This window comes from Phacochoerus africanus, chromosome 3, assembly GCF_016906955.1.
Source record: "Phacochoerus africanus isolate WHEZ1 chromosome 3, ROS_Pafr_v1, whole genome shotgun sequence".
Classification (NCBI taxonomy): Eukaryota; Metazoa; Chordata; class Mammalia; order Artiodactyla; family Suidae; genus Phacochoerus; species Phacochoerus africanus.
This window is the reverse complement of record NC_062546.1, coordinates 131,098,968-131,113,897: the sequence shown is the minus strand read 5'-3', so window position 1 is coordinate 131,113,897 and position 14,930 is coordinate 131,098,968. Positions and strand designations below refer to the sequence as shown.

At 42.5% G+C, this 14,930-nt stretch overlaps 1 protein-coding gene across 1 annotated transcript in view; it reads right to left on the bottom strand.

The window, feature by feature from the left end:
* Positions 1 to 14,930, bottom strand: part of PKP4 (plakophilin 4) — a 176,314-nt gene that overhangs the window by 23,908 nt on the left and 137,476 nt on the right. Inside the window, 1 exon segment of the mRNA XM_047772669.1 lies at positions 1,079 to 1,262. Coding sequence (XP_047628625.1) covers positions 1,079 to 1,262 — 184 coding nt within the window.

Below are 14,930 nucleotides of genomic sequence, written 5' to 3'. Positions count from 1 at the left end.
ATTCTCTGTTGTAGAGATGCTTATACATCTCAGCTTAAGTGGTAAATAGTGCTCACTGCGTGTTAGATGCTACATGAAGCGTTTTATGCAGGCCGAGCCTTCATAACTCTGAGATGGCATTATTATGCCTAAAGATGAGGAAATTGAGGCTCAGAATGGGATAGGAAGCTGGTCTGTCTGAGGCAGAGCCCATTTTGGTCACCAGGCCACACAGCCCCAAGGTTTCTGTTTCAAGTTTCCAGGAAGCCTGGGAAACTGGGTGGTAACTGAGCTGATGAAAGTTAACGGCAAATAATGAACAATACTATGTGCACTTAAAGAAGGCTTTATGGATTTTAAATGCTAAAGATAATGAGGGAAAAGAGTATTTGGGTTCATTTGCAATTATTTACGAAACTCAAACCCAAGGATGGTTTCATCCACACCTTTTGGCACCCTTTCAAAAGCAAAAAGGTTTCAACACATTTAAAAAAAATTGAAGTATAATTAACATTATATTAGTTTTCAGGTGTACAACACAATGACTTGACATTTGTATACATTGTGAAATGATCACCATGCCAAGTTTAGTTACCATCTGTCACCAAAGTTACCAAGCATTTTTTGTTTGCGGGGGGATGAGAACTTCTAAGATTTACTTTCTTAGCTTCTTTCAAACCATGCTATATATTACATCCCTATGACTTGTTTATTTTAAAACTGGAAGTTTGTATTTCCACATTTTAAATTTAAACAAAAACCAGGGTATAAACACATTAGCAATCAGAATGTGATAACCAGAAAAACGCAGTTAAATGGAAAACACTGGAATTTTGGCAGTAATTTTAGATTGAAAGGGCTTTTTTGACTAATCTACAGAAGAGTCATTTATAAGATAATGTCTTTCAAGCCACTAGTCTGTTCTCTTAATGTTTTCTTCACAGGACAACAAAGGCCAGTGGCCTAAATTTTGAAACAACCTTGGAAACCTACATAGATGTTAATAAAACTTAAGTGAGTCATCTTAAAATCAACTGACCTATGTATGACACATTATTTAGTCACAAACTGAACTGAAAAGAAGAAATAAAAAATTTACCTCAGGCAACCTGTGGTATTACGCAGAACAAGTGAAGTCTGAAATTTAATTTTATGATCATCATCAAAAGAAGAGTTATTCCATCCAGAATGTGGAACGATCACAGTGTTTGTTAAGGTTGAGAGAGCATCTCGGATGATTGTCATCTTTACGGCATCACATGAAGATAAATTCCAGAGAACTCCTAAGAAGTGAGATTTAAAAAAATCACATCATCAGTTAGAAATCCTACAGTTTCAGGAATGAAATCAACATATTAGCTTTAATTGATGTCAGCTAGGTCTGTTCCAAACCTCATCTAAGGCCTGAATTTACAGTCAGGCTGGGGATGGACCTCTAATAATGCTGAGTGAATGGATGTGGACTTCTGGCAGTGTATGACCAAGCCGTCCTCATCTTAAGTTTCAGAGCCCAGGCATCTATCAGGCAAGATGACTGTGGTTTGGCAAAGCAAATTAGAGCTACTCCTCAAGGGGCAGGGGTGCAATCTGATCAAGGGGTATAAACATGATGCATCTGTGATGGCTATAAAAATGTGGTTCATTGGATCATCCCTGATAGTCGAAGGTTCTGTGTGACAAACCGTTTTTAGAATCTAGTACTTGAAAAAAACTTCTCTTTCTCAAAAGATGGACATTTCTTCATCATACTTCCTCTCCTTACTTTTGCTACTAGGAAGCTCCAGCTTAAATATTATGCGGCAGTAACTTTACTGGTACAGACGGTGGTCACATTTATTTCATCTCCTTTGTTTAGATAAGGTTTCAACATTTCTATTTCCAAGTCAAGAGTTTTACTAGCATGTGCAAGTTTCTACCATTCCTTTTTGGATACAGTGAGCCTAACAATAAATTAAAAGCTATTGATATTGTAATTCACATCAAGATTGCTAGGAGAACGGATCTCAGCTGTAGCTTATTAGAGTATTATTTGAATTATAAGCATATTAGAGGGTCTTCATTTCTGTGTCAACTATAAGAAAGTTAAATTATGGTTATAGCACATATATCTTCTAATAATTACTCTTTTAGAAATCAGAGCAGATTCAAGATCATACCTACTCTAATGTCATTTTCACATCAACGCACTTTTCTGAATAAGATGGGAAGGGGTGAAGGAGAGACAGTGCAGCTGGTTTCTCTGCACGGAGGTCCCTCAGAGCCCCACACTTCCAATGTACCCTTGGCAAGTTGCTTCAGTCAGCCAGTGCTTTTAGAATTCTCAACACACAGAAACTCTTGAGGCCCCAGGGAGGGGAGGGAGTTGGCAAAATCTGCCCATGTCCATGGAAGCATGTCAGGCTTGTGCACAGGACTGATCAAGAGCTTGGGGCCAGAGACAAGACTGAAAATTGCTGCTCTGGGTATGGTGACCAAGGAACCAGCCTGGAAACTGTGCAGGCTTCTCGGGGCTTGGTGAAATCGCAGGGCCCTTTATAAAGGAGGGAGGCAGGAGAGAGCTGATGGGAGCTCTAGGTCTTTCTGGAAAAAGGAGAGGTGCAAGCAAAGGGCTAGAACTGAAAAGAGTAAAACAATGCTCTACGACCTGAGAGGACCATCCACTCCCCACATGCCTGCCCTGACCCACCCACCTTGTGTGGGGTGTGGAGGGCTGGTTGATAACAAAGGTGGATGCTTGGGCTCTGTCCTGGGACATTTCCTGGGTCCTAGCTGGGCTCTACACTGGGCCGGTTCTGCTCTTTTCACTTGGCTTTGACTTCAAGGCTTGTCTGATTGGGTTTCCCTTGTTCCTCAGGACTTTCACCCTTTCTCTGCACCGACCGTGTGGGCTGGGCCAGTCAGCCATAACCACAGCCTTCAGGACCACAGCCTCAGTAGCGACCCAGACTCGAAGAGGATTTGGAGAGTTTCGAATCAGGAAAAGATCCTGCTGTGTCTGAAAGCTTGTTCTGTCCACCATGACAGACAAGTCCCAGGGAGAGGACAGCACATGCCATAGGTGCTTCCAGCGTGAACTTGAACTCCACAGGCAGAGCTGTTTCTCCACTGATTCTAATAAAACCAGCTACATATCTATATGAATGGTTTCAGACCAGCTCCCTGGATTCTGGGGATTCTGCTGGGCTCTTAGGGGCAGCCATGAGAGGGGTGGGGGGAGAGGTGGCGGCAGGGGTCCAGATCCCACCCCAGTTCAGGCAAGGTGGCGCCATTCTTGTCTGTTCTTAATAGTGGGCTTCACTGTGCATTTTGTATCAGAGGACTGATGACGATGGAAGGGACCTGGGAGCTAAGGATGAAAAATGAGCCCCTGCAGGTCAGTTCTGACCCAAATGACAGGAGAGGGGAGGAGGAGACGAGACAGTAGGAAGAGCAGGTCGAGGCACAGAAGTGCAGGGTGATGGTGGCAGGCTTTAACGTTTCCTGCTAACGAGGGCAACCACACTCCCCCCTGGCTCTGAAGGGGCCTGCCAGGGTCTGAAGCGACCACAGGGGCAGCATGTGGGCCAGATGCCAGTGGTAGGGAAGGGTCATTTCCTAACCTGCCTGCTGGCAATTTTACAACATGTGATTCCTAAGGCCACTGGAGCAATTATCTCCCTCTGTGAAAGCCTTTCAAATTCCTCACCCCACACAACTCCACAGATGGGAGAGAGCCGCACTTTCCAATAAGCTATGTTCTACTTCACAGAACAAACGCATTCCAGTAAAGTTAATTTAAGGCAAGGTTTATGGAAAGGAAAGCCTATCATATTGTAGGCTACAGGTATAAAATTAGGTACATCTCTACTGAAAATTAAACATGTTGAGTCACAAACTTCAGGTAAAAACATAACTTAGAAAGGGGTGGTTTTTAGCACGTTGGGTCTTGGAACTGATGCCTAGAAGTTCTCTGATCATTGGCAGAAAAGCTTGTTTTTGCCTCCATTCCTGGCTACTTCTAAGACCCACTTCTGGCAAAAGGATAGTCCCCAGATTTGCGGATTCACCTGATTTTTTTGCGCTGGAACTGGCATTTTGTCTGGCTCTTTCTTTTCCTTACCAGGCATTTAGAGTGACCAGTGGAGTTATAGGTCATCCTACAGTTTATTAGTAGCATTATATCTACATGGGCTTGCAGAGCATAAACATTCATCAATCAACATAAATAGCAGTAACATGACCATTCACTGTGCTTTTACTCTGTACCAGGCACTGTGTGCTGTACACATCATACTTTAAAGAGTCGCTGCACAAAATGAATTAACTTCCCATTTAATTACTCTGTAGGCTTGAAATTCTACATGTTGATTTTCTTAAAGGATGATGAGCATTCATTTTTCTAAATTTAATTTTCATTTAAATTTTGTAAGGCAAGTGTAATGAGTAACAAACACTCTATCATCCAGTGTTTCAGGTCTGGTTACACATATGCAGGGCACATAATAGGTGCTCTGAAATACATGGGGATGGACCCAATTTAATAATACTGTATTTGTTTTTAGATTTCCCTTTTATTTCTTGCCTGTCAGAGCTACCTCCTATTTCTTCCCCTTCACTCCTTTTCTTGAAACTGAGTGTTCTGAGAGTGTCTTCTTCAAAGTCCTTTAACTATGGGAAAAGGGTCCGAACAACGGTCCTTAGGGAAAGGTTGACACTGTTGGCACAGTGTTGCCTGCTTTTCACATGGAGACCAAAACAGATGGCTGCTGAAACCACTACCCAGGCTATGGGGCTAGGAGAATCACATTGCTGTTTCATCTCTAAGAACCAGACCAAAATGCTTGAATCCCCATCCCTCAAACTGCAGACTAGAAAGGGCCAATGTTGCCCAACTATAAAATGTAAGATTACTAGAAAAAATATGTAATCCTTCAGCAGACTTGTCAACAGGCTGACTAGGCTATCTTTTGGTCAATGCTGATGACTTATTGATCCTAAAACCAGTATGCTATAGACTTTCTTTTCAGCAACTTCAATAAATGATCAAAATTATTCTTGAGCAGAAAAAGGAAAGATTCTATTTTTGCTAAGGGATTCACACAAAGGCAGCTTTCTGATCCCGCACTAAGAGTTATATTAACCTTCCAAGCCTGCACTTTCCATGTAACACAAAAGAACTACAACATTTGGTGTGGATTTAACTAGCTGTTTCGAACATCAAAGCCAAGTCTCAAGACATTGGTTTTTTTCTTCCCTATTTTCTATTTCAAAGATAAAGGCTATGGAAGGCCCAAACAACCATTTCTGATCAACCAATATTGGATGAAGAAGGTTCAATTAAACTTAAAAGCCTTAGCTATGGAATGATTAATTTGGCTTTTCTACTCAAAGTAAAAAGCACTATTCTTAAGACCAACGAATGACACCTATATGCGCGTGCCTCACTGAAGTAGTAATAAAAACAGGGTTCTCTTCACTTAGTCTATCTAGGGCTTCATTTAATGGGTCAGGAAAAATCCTTGTAGAACAGTAAGTAATGAATAGAAAATACACCAACTCTTACATATAGTGAGACTGATGAGAAAGAAGCTGTAGGGTTAGCATTCTTCATCAACATGATAAACCTCCAGCCCTGACAGCCTTTAATGCAAAGTCTGCTTCAAAAATATTCACCAAGGGGCACAGTCTTTAAGGTATTAGCCTGCTGTGGCCCCCTGTGCCTGGCAAAGCAATAAAACTATCTTTTTCTCCTTAAAAAAAAAAAAAAAAATCACCAGCATGCTCCACTCTGTCTCTTGGTTCCTTAAAAGAAAGTTAAAAATAGACCATAATTCTGGAGTTCCCTTGTGGTGCAGTGGGTTAAGGGTCTGGCACTGTCACTGCAGTGGTTTGGCTCACTGCTATAGAGTGGGTTCAACCCCCTGTCCAGGAACTTCGGCATGCCATGGGTGTGGCCCCCCCCCCCCCCAATAAACTATAATTCAGTTTCGGAATCTTGAGGTTCTTATTTAATTTATAGCAATTAGCTATTTGTTGTGAGAACTAAGAATAAACATACACACACTAATTTAGAAAATATCAGGGAATTTCATGAATAAGTAGGTAGAAAACACTACTTATTCTCCATTACAGGAAAAAGTACACATAATTATGAGCAACCAGTAACCACAGTGAAATATTGCCATAAGAGATGAAAGTTCATTTTCCCTACAAAGAATAAATTAAAGTACCTTTTCATATAAATCCTAGGCTGCAGAATTTTGAAAGAGCTCATATTTAAAACCAGCTTTTCAGCTATTCTAACAGCCAAATGATAACTTTAAACTAGAAACTGATTTTACTTGATTAATTAAAATAATAGGACCATTTGAAAAATGTATTTCTTAAAGGACATCATAAACCAACCGAACAACATTTGAAAAATGCTATTTCTCTGGTAGCATACATATATAACAACCTATGCAATTGTTCTTCTTTCTGATAAGAGAGAAATCCAAATTCACTAGTTTTTTTAGTGTTCACTTTGTGCTGTTCCCCAATTATAAGAACAAAAAAAAAAAATCAAAAACAAAACAAAAACCCAGCAACACAACTATTCATGGACATTATAAAAAAGAAAACTAAAACAGCAAAAAAGTACTTGTGCAATTCATGTATTACCATTGGACATGCCCCTGCATTTTCATTAATGAGTTGGCCTCATGCTCACTGCCTGTCCTTAACACTCTTTTTTTTTTTTTAACAGAGATTCACTTTATTTATTTATTTATTTTTTTGTCTTTTGCTATTTCCTTGGGCCGCTTCCGCGGCATGTGGAGGTTCCCAGGTTAGGGGTCGAATCGGAGCTGTAGCCACCGGCCTACGCCAGAGCCACAGCAACGCGGGATCCGAGCTGCGTCTGCAACCTACACCACAGCTCACGGCAACGCCGGATCGTTAACCCACTGAGCAAGGGCAGGGACCGAACCCGCAACCTCATGGTTCCTAGTCGGATTCGTTAACCACTGTGCCACGATGGGAACTCCGACACTCTTGTTTTAATTATGCTCTTTCATGAGATGTCCATGAGGCACCCAAGCCTTAGGAGTGTAAAGAGCATTAAATCAGAGATGGTAAGGTCTCCGTCTGACCGTTCCCTCCCTGCACAGAGCAAAAATTGTGACAAGTCACTGCCATGCTTCTGCTCTATGGGGGTTCAGAACACTGGTATAACTGTCCACCTCTTCCAACTATTCTGTATGCACGGGCTCCTTGGAATTGGCTAGTGTCATGTATACCTACCCTGCAAGCTTTCTTGAAAAATGGGGATAGAAATACTAGACTAAGAGTGAAAATATAAAGCAGCAATAGTTCCCCTCATGGCCCAGTGGTTAACGAACCTGACCAGAATCCATGAGGACACAGGTTCAATCCCTGGCCTTACTCAGTGGGTTAAGGATCCAGTGTTGCTGTGAGCTGTGGTGTAGGTCACAGACATGGCCTGGATCTGGTGTTGCTGTGGCTGTGGCATAGGCCAGTAGCTGTAGCTCCGATTGGACCCCTAGCCTGGGAACCTCCATATGCCACAGTTGTGGCCCTAAAAAGACAAATAAATAAATAAATAAATAAATAAAAACATAAAAACATCAAGGCTTCAGACTGCATACACAGGTCCAAGGGTGTGCAACTTGCCTGGTAACAAGGCAGGAATATGGGCCTCTGAACCCAGGGCCCTGTCTGCTCCTAGATGTTTTCATGTGTGATTCCCAAGATGGTCTCTGGCTGTAATACTCAGGATCATGAAATAACACACTTCTACTTCTCTCTGCAGCTGCTCTGAAGCTCTCCTCTATCCCCAGTAACATTTCTATAAATCTCTATGACTTTCTGTTGGGCAGAGAGCAATGACAAGATGCTCTGGCTACTATATCCTATCTCAACAGGGCCAGCTGCATCTCTGCCCCTGCCATCAGAAAAGCTCTGTATCTCATGCCTTGTAGACACATTACTTACAGCCCAGCACAGCTTAGACACATACTGTTCAAGAGAGTGGCCACTAGTCGTGGGTGGATCCAAAGCATGTGAAATGTGGCTGGTCCAAATTGAGATGCGCTCTAACTATAAAATACACATGAAATATTACAAAAACCTGAGATGAAAAACACGCATGTAAAACACCTCGTTAATAATTTTTATGTTGCTTACAAGTTGAAGCAATATTTTGGAACTTTTGGGTTAAACAAACTATACTATTAAAATAAACATGTTGCTTTTTCCTTTTAAATGTAGCCACTAGGAAGATCAGAATGACACGTGTCCTTCGTTTACACTTCTACTGGAAAGCACTGGTGGAGATGCTTGTTCCTGGCACACCAGACTCTAAGGGATTCAAGTAAAGTGAGTCCTTGGCTCCCAGGAGGCCTTGCCACAAATAATTACAATACAGGGCAGCTGTGACAAAGCACTCCCCTAGGTAGAACAACAAGGCTGGCTCCCATGTGGTTTGTGCCAGGCCCTCCACAGGAAAATGAAGTGCAGGTACTGTGTTTATCAGGGGGGAGCTGGTACTGGGTGAGGGAATCTGCCAGGGGTTACAGAGCTGGAAGGAAACAGGTCAATGTGACTGATGTCCACACTCCTGATACCACGCTGCCTCTCCCTGGATGGACAACTGGAGAGTGCTGCATTCAAGCTGGAGGGCAGGAGCTGGGGAGAAGCGGGCTGGGCCTGGGGGCGAGGAGCAAGACAGGGGAACTCCGAGACTGGGATTGGCCTGGAGGATGAGGTGAGGAGTAGAGCTGGAGATCTGGACTGGCAGGTGGGGGAGTGTGGGACGGTGGGAATTTGAGCCTGATGCGAGTCGAGAGTGAAACTGAAGATAAGCCAGCTGTTTAGCTGTTTGTGAGAACATGGTGCTGTTAACAGGAACGAGGAAATCAAGAGGGTAGTGGGGGAAAAAACAGTATGAGAAGTGCCTGCCATTTGTGACCTAAGGTAAATGACTCAAACATTCCATTGGGACTGAAATGCTGTGAATAAATAATAAAACTGAAACAGAATTGAAATGGGAAAGCAATTATTATGAGAGTGGGGCAAAAGCACTGTCTTCAATTATAGAAATGTCTTTCTCTGGATAAACTTCGAGGAAAACAGGTCATGGTGGTGGATCATCGCTTCCAGGGTTCCTAGGATGTGACCACCTTCTCAGGGGAGCTTCCTGACATGTGTGCAATGACCCCAGAGCAGACGAATGGGCAGCCCTGGTCCTGGCTTACAGGACCTGTACCCCTGCTGCCAGGCCAGGCTTTGCCCACTGCTTGCTGGCTGGTAGACTGGCATCCTCAGTGGTGGGTAGTGCAGATGCCCCGAGTGCTGGGTCCTACAGGGAGACCTGGCCCAGCCAGATCGGTGGGCTTGCCTTGTTCCCTGGTTGCTCTGTGAGATTTTCTGCCCAGCTGATGCATATTCCATGCCAGACCACAGACGGCCAACTCAGTCCCAGCCACGGTCATGGTGGTCACCTTGGGTTTCTGCAGCAGCAGTGAGGGCTCGGGGGAACTAAGGGAAGGAAACTGCCCAGCCAGGAAGAGGCTGTGTGGAACTCAAGACCCACTTGGCCATAGATGCTGCACATGGTGGGCCCCAGCCTACATATTCAATTTGAAGGGACTGCTCCTGCTGTTTAAACTCTCCCCACCCACCCGGACCAAGGACCCGAATGATAGATCTTTATAGAGTCTTTAAAGAACATAAAGGTGTTTTTCTGTGATTTTTCAGGTACAAAGGTGGTGGATCACAGCAACCAAAGCATCTTTGAAAAGATCTATCAATTTCTAAAGATCCATTTACGGACCCCCATTTGCGTTTTACTATATTCTTTTTATCTACGTAATTTCCCAACTTCAGAGGTAGGTTGAGAGGATTAATGACATCATGTAGGCACACAGTCCTGCGTACTCTGGAGAGACACTTCCCTTGGAAATAAATCGGCTTACAATTCAGAAATGCGGACTGAGAATTGCTACTAAGGGACAGAAAGGACGATTCTTTCTGTTAGGGTGAGGTTTGTAAGCGTGAACAGGTCCCATGAAGGGAGATCCTCCCCAGAGAACTGCTCTGATGCGGAGGTGGAAGTGAGGGTAGCGACCCGGCCACCCAGGTTGTTCTTCAGGCCACTTCAGCCTCATACAGAATTAGGTCATTTAAACAATCATCGAGAGGTCGCTGGGAAAAAGTCCCTGAAGTTGCAGGTTCCGCCGCTGACTTTTATGTGTTTCAGGAATGTGCTTATTCATTTGTAACTACCACCAAGTCTTCCATCTGGTTGTCTGGTCCCAGCAGAAGCAGCTTAGAGACACAAGTGCCCCCAGCTGTAAGCCATGGAAATCAGACAGACCTAGAAGCTGCAAAGTACCTGAGGGGTCTGGGCAGGGTCTCCTGGGCATCATCTTTCTTTTAGATTTTCACTATGTGCCCTCATATTTTTCATACTGACGTAGTGTCTGGTTTACTGAGGGAGTGTTTTTATGGGGCCTGTCTTGTGCTGAGAGACCCTACCCGAGCCATGACAACCTGAATTCTGCAGGACCCTTTGAGTCTCCCCACTCGACCTCCTCATTTTGCTCAGAATCCAGAAGCCTACACACAAGATAGGTCATTTTCCATTCACAAGGTCGAATCTTTCCATACTCAGACTAAAAATCTTGAAATGGCTACAGGACTAAAATCACGTTTCATGTGTTTTCTAAGCAGCCTGAAGTTTTATGATTACACCTGAGAAACAGTTTGATGTGACCATGCTAGTGACCAAGTCCAAAAATATTTCTCTATACTTACTCCTGGGTGAAATTGAGAAAGTAAAGGAGACTGTGGGATTTTTAAAATCTTTTCCCCTTTGGGTGGTAATTTGAAAGAATACGGTAAATGACACATGAAAATGGGCATTTGCACCCCCAGATTTTGAGACTTCCTTGCACTTCTTGGTGGCCTGGGAATAGGCCAGCCTAGGCAGAGACAGGGAAGGAAGAGCTGCAGCCTGCATGCCAGGAAGCCAACCTTAGGACTCTATTTCTCTGCACCCCAGTTCCCCATTCTGTATTGCAGGGGACAGAGTGGAAGAGGATTTCTTTAGGGCCCTTTCCAGCTCAATGTTCTGTGACTCTGATTTTCTGTTGCTATTATTCTATAAACTGGGCTAAGTGAGGAGGCTACTGACTTGGGCTGGGAATTAGGAGGGGATACTGCTGGATTTCTGAAAACTACCCATGCAGCTCCTGACAGCTCTAGGGGCCAAAAAGAAGCAGGACAGAAAGTAAAAGGCCAACTCTTCTCTGGACCAGAGAATAAAGGACTGTTCTGAAGGTACATTAATTAGGCCAAGGGGACATGTTTAGTCATTATTTCATCCTGTAAAGCCACCTAACAGTCCAAAAGCCTGAATGCCTGTCCAAGAAGCTCTGGCCCTTTACAGGACACCCTGCTGTTTGCTAAACTTTAGCCTGGCCCATCTACCCTTCCTTGGTGCACAACCATCATTTTCTCATTAATTTGCTGTCTAATTAGAAATATGGAGCTAATGATCAGGAAGGGAATATGCCTAATTTCAGGTTCTTCCTAGTGTCTGGAATCCAATGTTGGCATCCAACAATTTTTAAATAAACAGTGTGGAAATATTTTACTTGGCCATACGGATGAATAATCACTTGCTAGATTGGAAGGAATGTGAATACAGCAGTCATTTAAACAAAGTCCGTTATTATTCAAAGGCAATTTTTGGGTATTTAACACCAGTGTTATTGAGGGTAAGAGAAGTGGGATAATTTGGGGACATCTGGTGCATTAAAAGGTAGGCCTCCAGATTCTATGCAATATCTTTGATCACTATAGTTTAAAAAAATGATGCTTTCAGGATGCTCAATAACTTGAAACTCATATATCCTACCTTAGACACACTATTTAATTATCTTGAACAAATGAGTTCAACCTATCTTTTCTAGTGGCAAAATGTTCCCACTTTCCATCCACAGTGTATGGCCTAGCAGACATTCATTTTATAACCCAACTGGGGAACAACCATACTTCATCCAGTTTTCAGGCTTAAGCATAATAAAGGCAAAAAGTATCTTTGCAATAAAAACCTCACCCCCCAGCACCTACACATATCAGCAATTACTAGAAGAAAAGCTCATTAGATTTCAACCTGGAAAATGTTCAACACAATGAAGAAAACACAAGAATCATGTTACATATTGGAGAACTATTTTAATTAACAATGACAGCCTTACTGTCCTGGGAAAATACACTTGGCCAAAAGTATTTTTCCTTTTTCCTCTTGCAAAATAAAGATGTGGCCAAAAATGCAGGCCCTGGGCAGTTATTACATTTATCGCAAAGGTGAGGCATCTTTTTAAAAGAATAGCAAACATTTCTTCATTTAAGCGTGTTAAAAATGCCAAACTGAAGCAAAAGGAACCAAAAGAAAAGGCTTTGGATTAATAACTAGGTTGATTACTTAATATTAAGAACAATGGAATACCTAGTTTCAAGGGAATAGTAACTTATTCAAATAGACAGTATTTTGAACACAACAGTCCACCCTGCTTTAACATTTCACGATGCTAAGTGGACCGTAATAGACACTGAAAAAACTTTAGGGCATACCTACAAATGCCAAGCATGGTGCAAGGTCGGCCAGGGCCATAGTATTTTGTGGAGACAGTGGCAGAACATTAAAATTTGGAAGAATTATGCTGTTTTCAAAGGGGACCTTTTAGGAGATGGGCAGCTGATAGGGAGTGCTGGGGTTGGGGGTGGGGGAGTGTGTGTGGTCACACAGCATTCCACTGTCCATGTTTGGAGAACATGTATTACTGAAAATGGTTCCTAGTTAGGAAAGGCCTGAAAGGCTGGATTTAGGGCTAACCGGTCTTCACTTATAGGGCTACTCATAAGCAAAATGAACTCCTGAGGGCTTATCTTTCTTACCTATTGTCTTTTGTTTTCTGGATAACCCTGCTGCTCAGTCTTAACCCCACATATTAATGAGCTCCCTGTCCTGGTGGATACAAGCACATGGTGGGCAGCTACGTGTGGAAGTCATATAGGGGCTTCATGCACTGGATGGCTGACTGGGCAGAATGAATTCTGAGGCCCCCTTCAACCTCTTGATTTAAAGACAGCTTGTGTTTGACTTGAGGAACAGTTAATGAAAGAGCTCAAGGATCTCTTTTTTTTTTTTTGTCTTTTTGTTGTTGTTGTTGTCGTTGTTATTGTTGTTGTTGTTGTTGCTATTTCTTGGGCCGCTCCCGCGGCATATGGAGGTTCCCAGGCTAGGGGCTGAAACGGAGCTGTAGCCACCGGCCTACGCCAGAGCCACAGCAACGCAGGATCCGAGCCGCGTCTGCAACCTACACCACAGCTCACGGCAACGCCGGATCGTTAACCCACTGAGCAAGGGCAGGGACCGAACCCGCAACCTCATGGTTCCTAGTCGGATTCGTTAACCACTGCGCCACAACGGGAACTCCCAAGGATCTCTTGATGTTATTCTTTAAAACAAATCAAGGATTAGTTACTCTTAAAACATTACTGATCCTCAGTTAAAGTTGGTACCACTAAATTGTGGGACTGAGAAATGTGGATGAGTGTTTTTTCTTATTGCCATAAATATTAACCTACAAATATATATACACATGGTAACTCAACTCCCACCTCCACCCAAACAACTATATGAGATTTATATTATGACTTGGTAGTTTCATATTAGGTGGATAATGTTTACATACAAATCAAACTTGGGCTGACATTTAGCATTTTAAAACTGGAAACTCACTTCTGAAGTCTTCTGGCCCAACCTTCCTTTGCATATTGTTGGTTGAGAGTATTGTTTACATACTGCCTACTCCCATTCCAAAGCAGAGACTACTTATGAAGAAAATATTTCATAAGCAATCAGTCTACTCAGTATAAATTGTTGCAGGTAAAAGTACAGCTATAAAGCAGATCTTAATATTTCCTACCCGGTAAGTACGGCCAAAAAAATACTTCTAAAAAAAAGCCTAAAACCTACTGGCAGCTGTTTCCAAAAAAGAAATATCAGAGGTTGTTGCTAGTTTTACACTGGAACTGATACAATCTATTAGGGTAATAGCCTTTTGAATTAGGAAAACTCATATCCTCCTTTCAAGGTCAAGGTCCAAGATTAAAACATCTTCTGTTCTCAGCAATTTAGTACTGTACCCACACAGAAATGCTGAAATGTGGAGTAAAGCATCTAAATCAGCACTCACATCCAGGGTATGCACCAGGTAAATTAGTATAGAAAAGCCCTTAGCAGTAAAGTCTGGCTCGACTTCAAATAAATTGGATTTATTCTAAAATGAAAAAAAATCACTAAACTTTCATGCACTTTACTTCCTGTTTATCACTAAATCATACAAATTCTTTCAGCTCAGTTTATCCTGAGGATAAAACCTCAGAAACAAAAACCCAGCCAAGACTTCTTTCTGTGAGAAATTATGACAGAAGAGACAAAAGCTGTACTCTATGGATGTAATGGCCAAGTCATGATAAATCTGCCTAGTTAATCAAAAGAAAACCAAATCTGAGTGGAGGCCATGCTTCCAAGGTCAGCTTGTCCCTAGATTGCTGCTGCCCCATGGGGAGCCCACCGGCATCATTCTGCAGCCTTGCTGGCTGCACAGGTGAGTTCCTGGGAGAAAATACTTGAGTGTTATCCAGTAAGTTCAAAGTAATGGGAAAGAAATTGAAACAAGGGAAAAAAACCCCCATATATTGCAAATAACACCATCTCCTCTACGCCTCCCTAACAGGGAGCTTAGGACAAATTTTTGGATTTATAGTGACTGTTTTAACTTCTAGAATAGGTATGTGTTTAATCTTTTTTTCCTAATTCTATTTATTTTGTTCTAACTTTCATTTTATATAAATACACAATACATAGTATGTAAATAATTTATTTTTTTTTTTGCTGT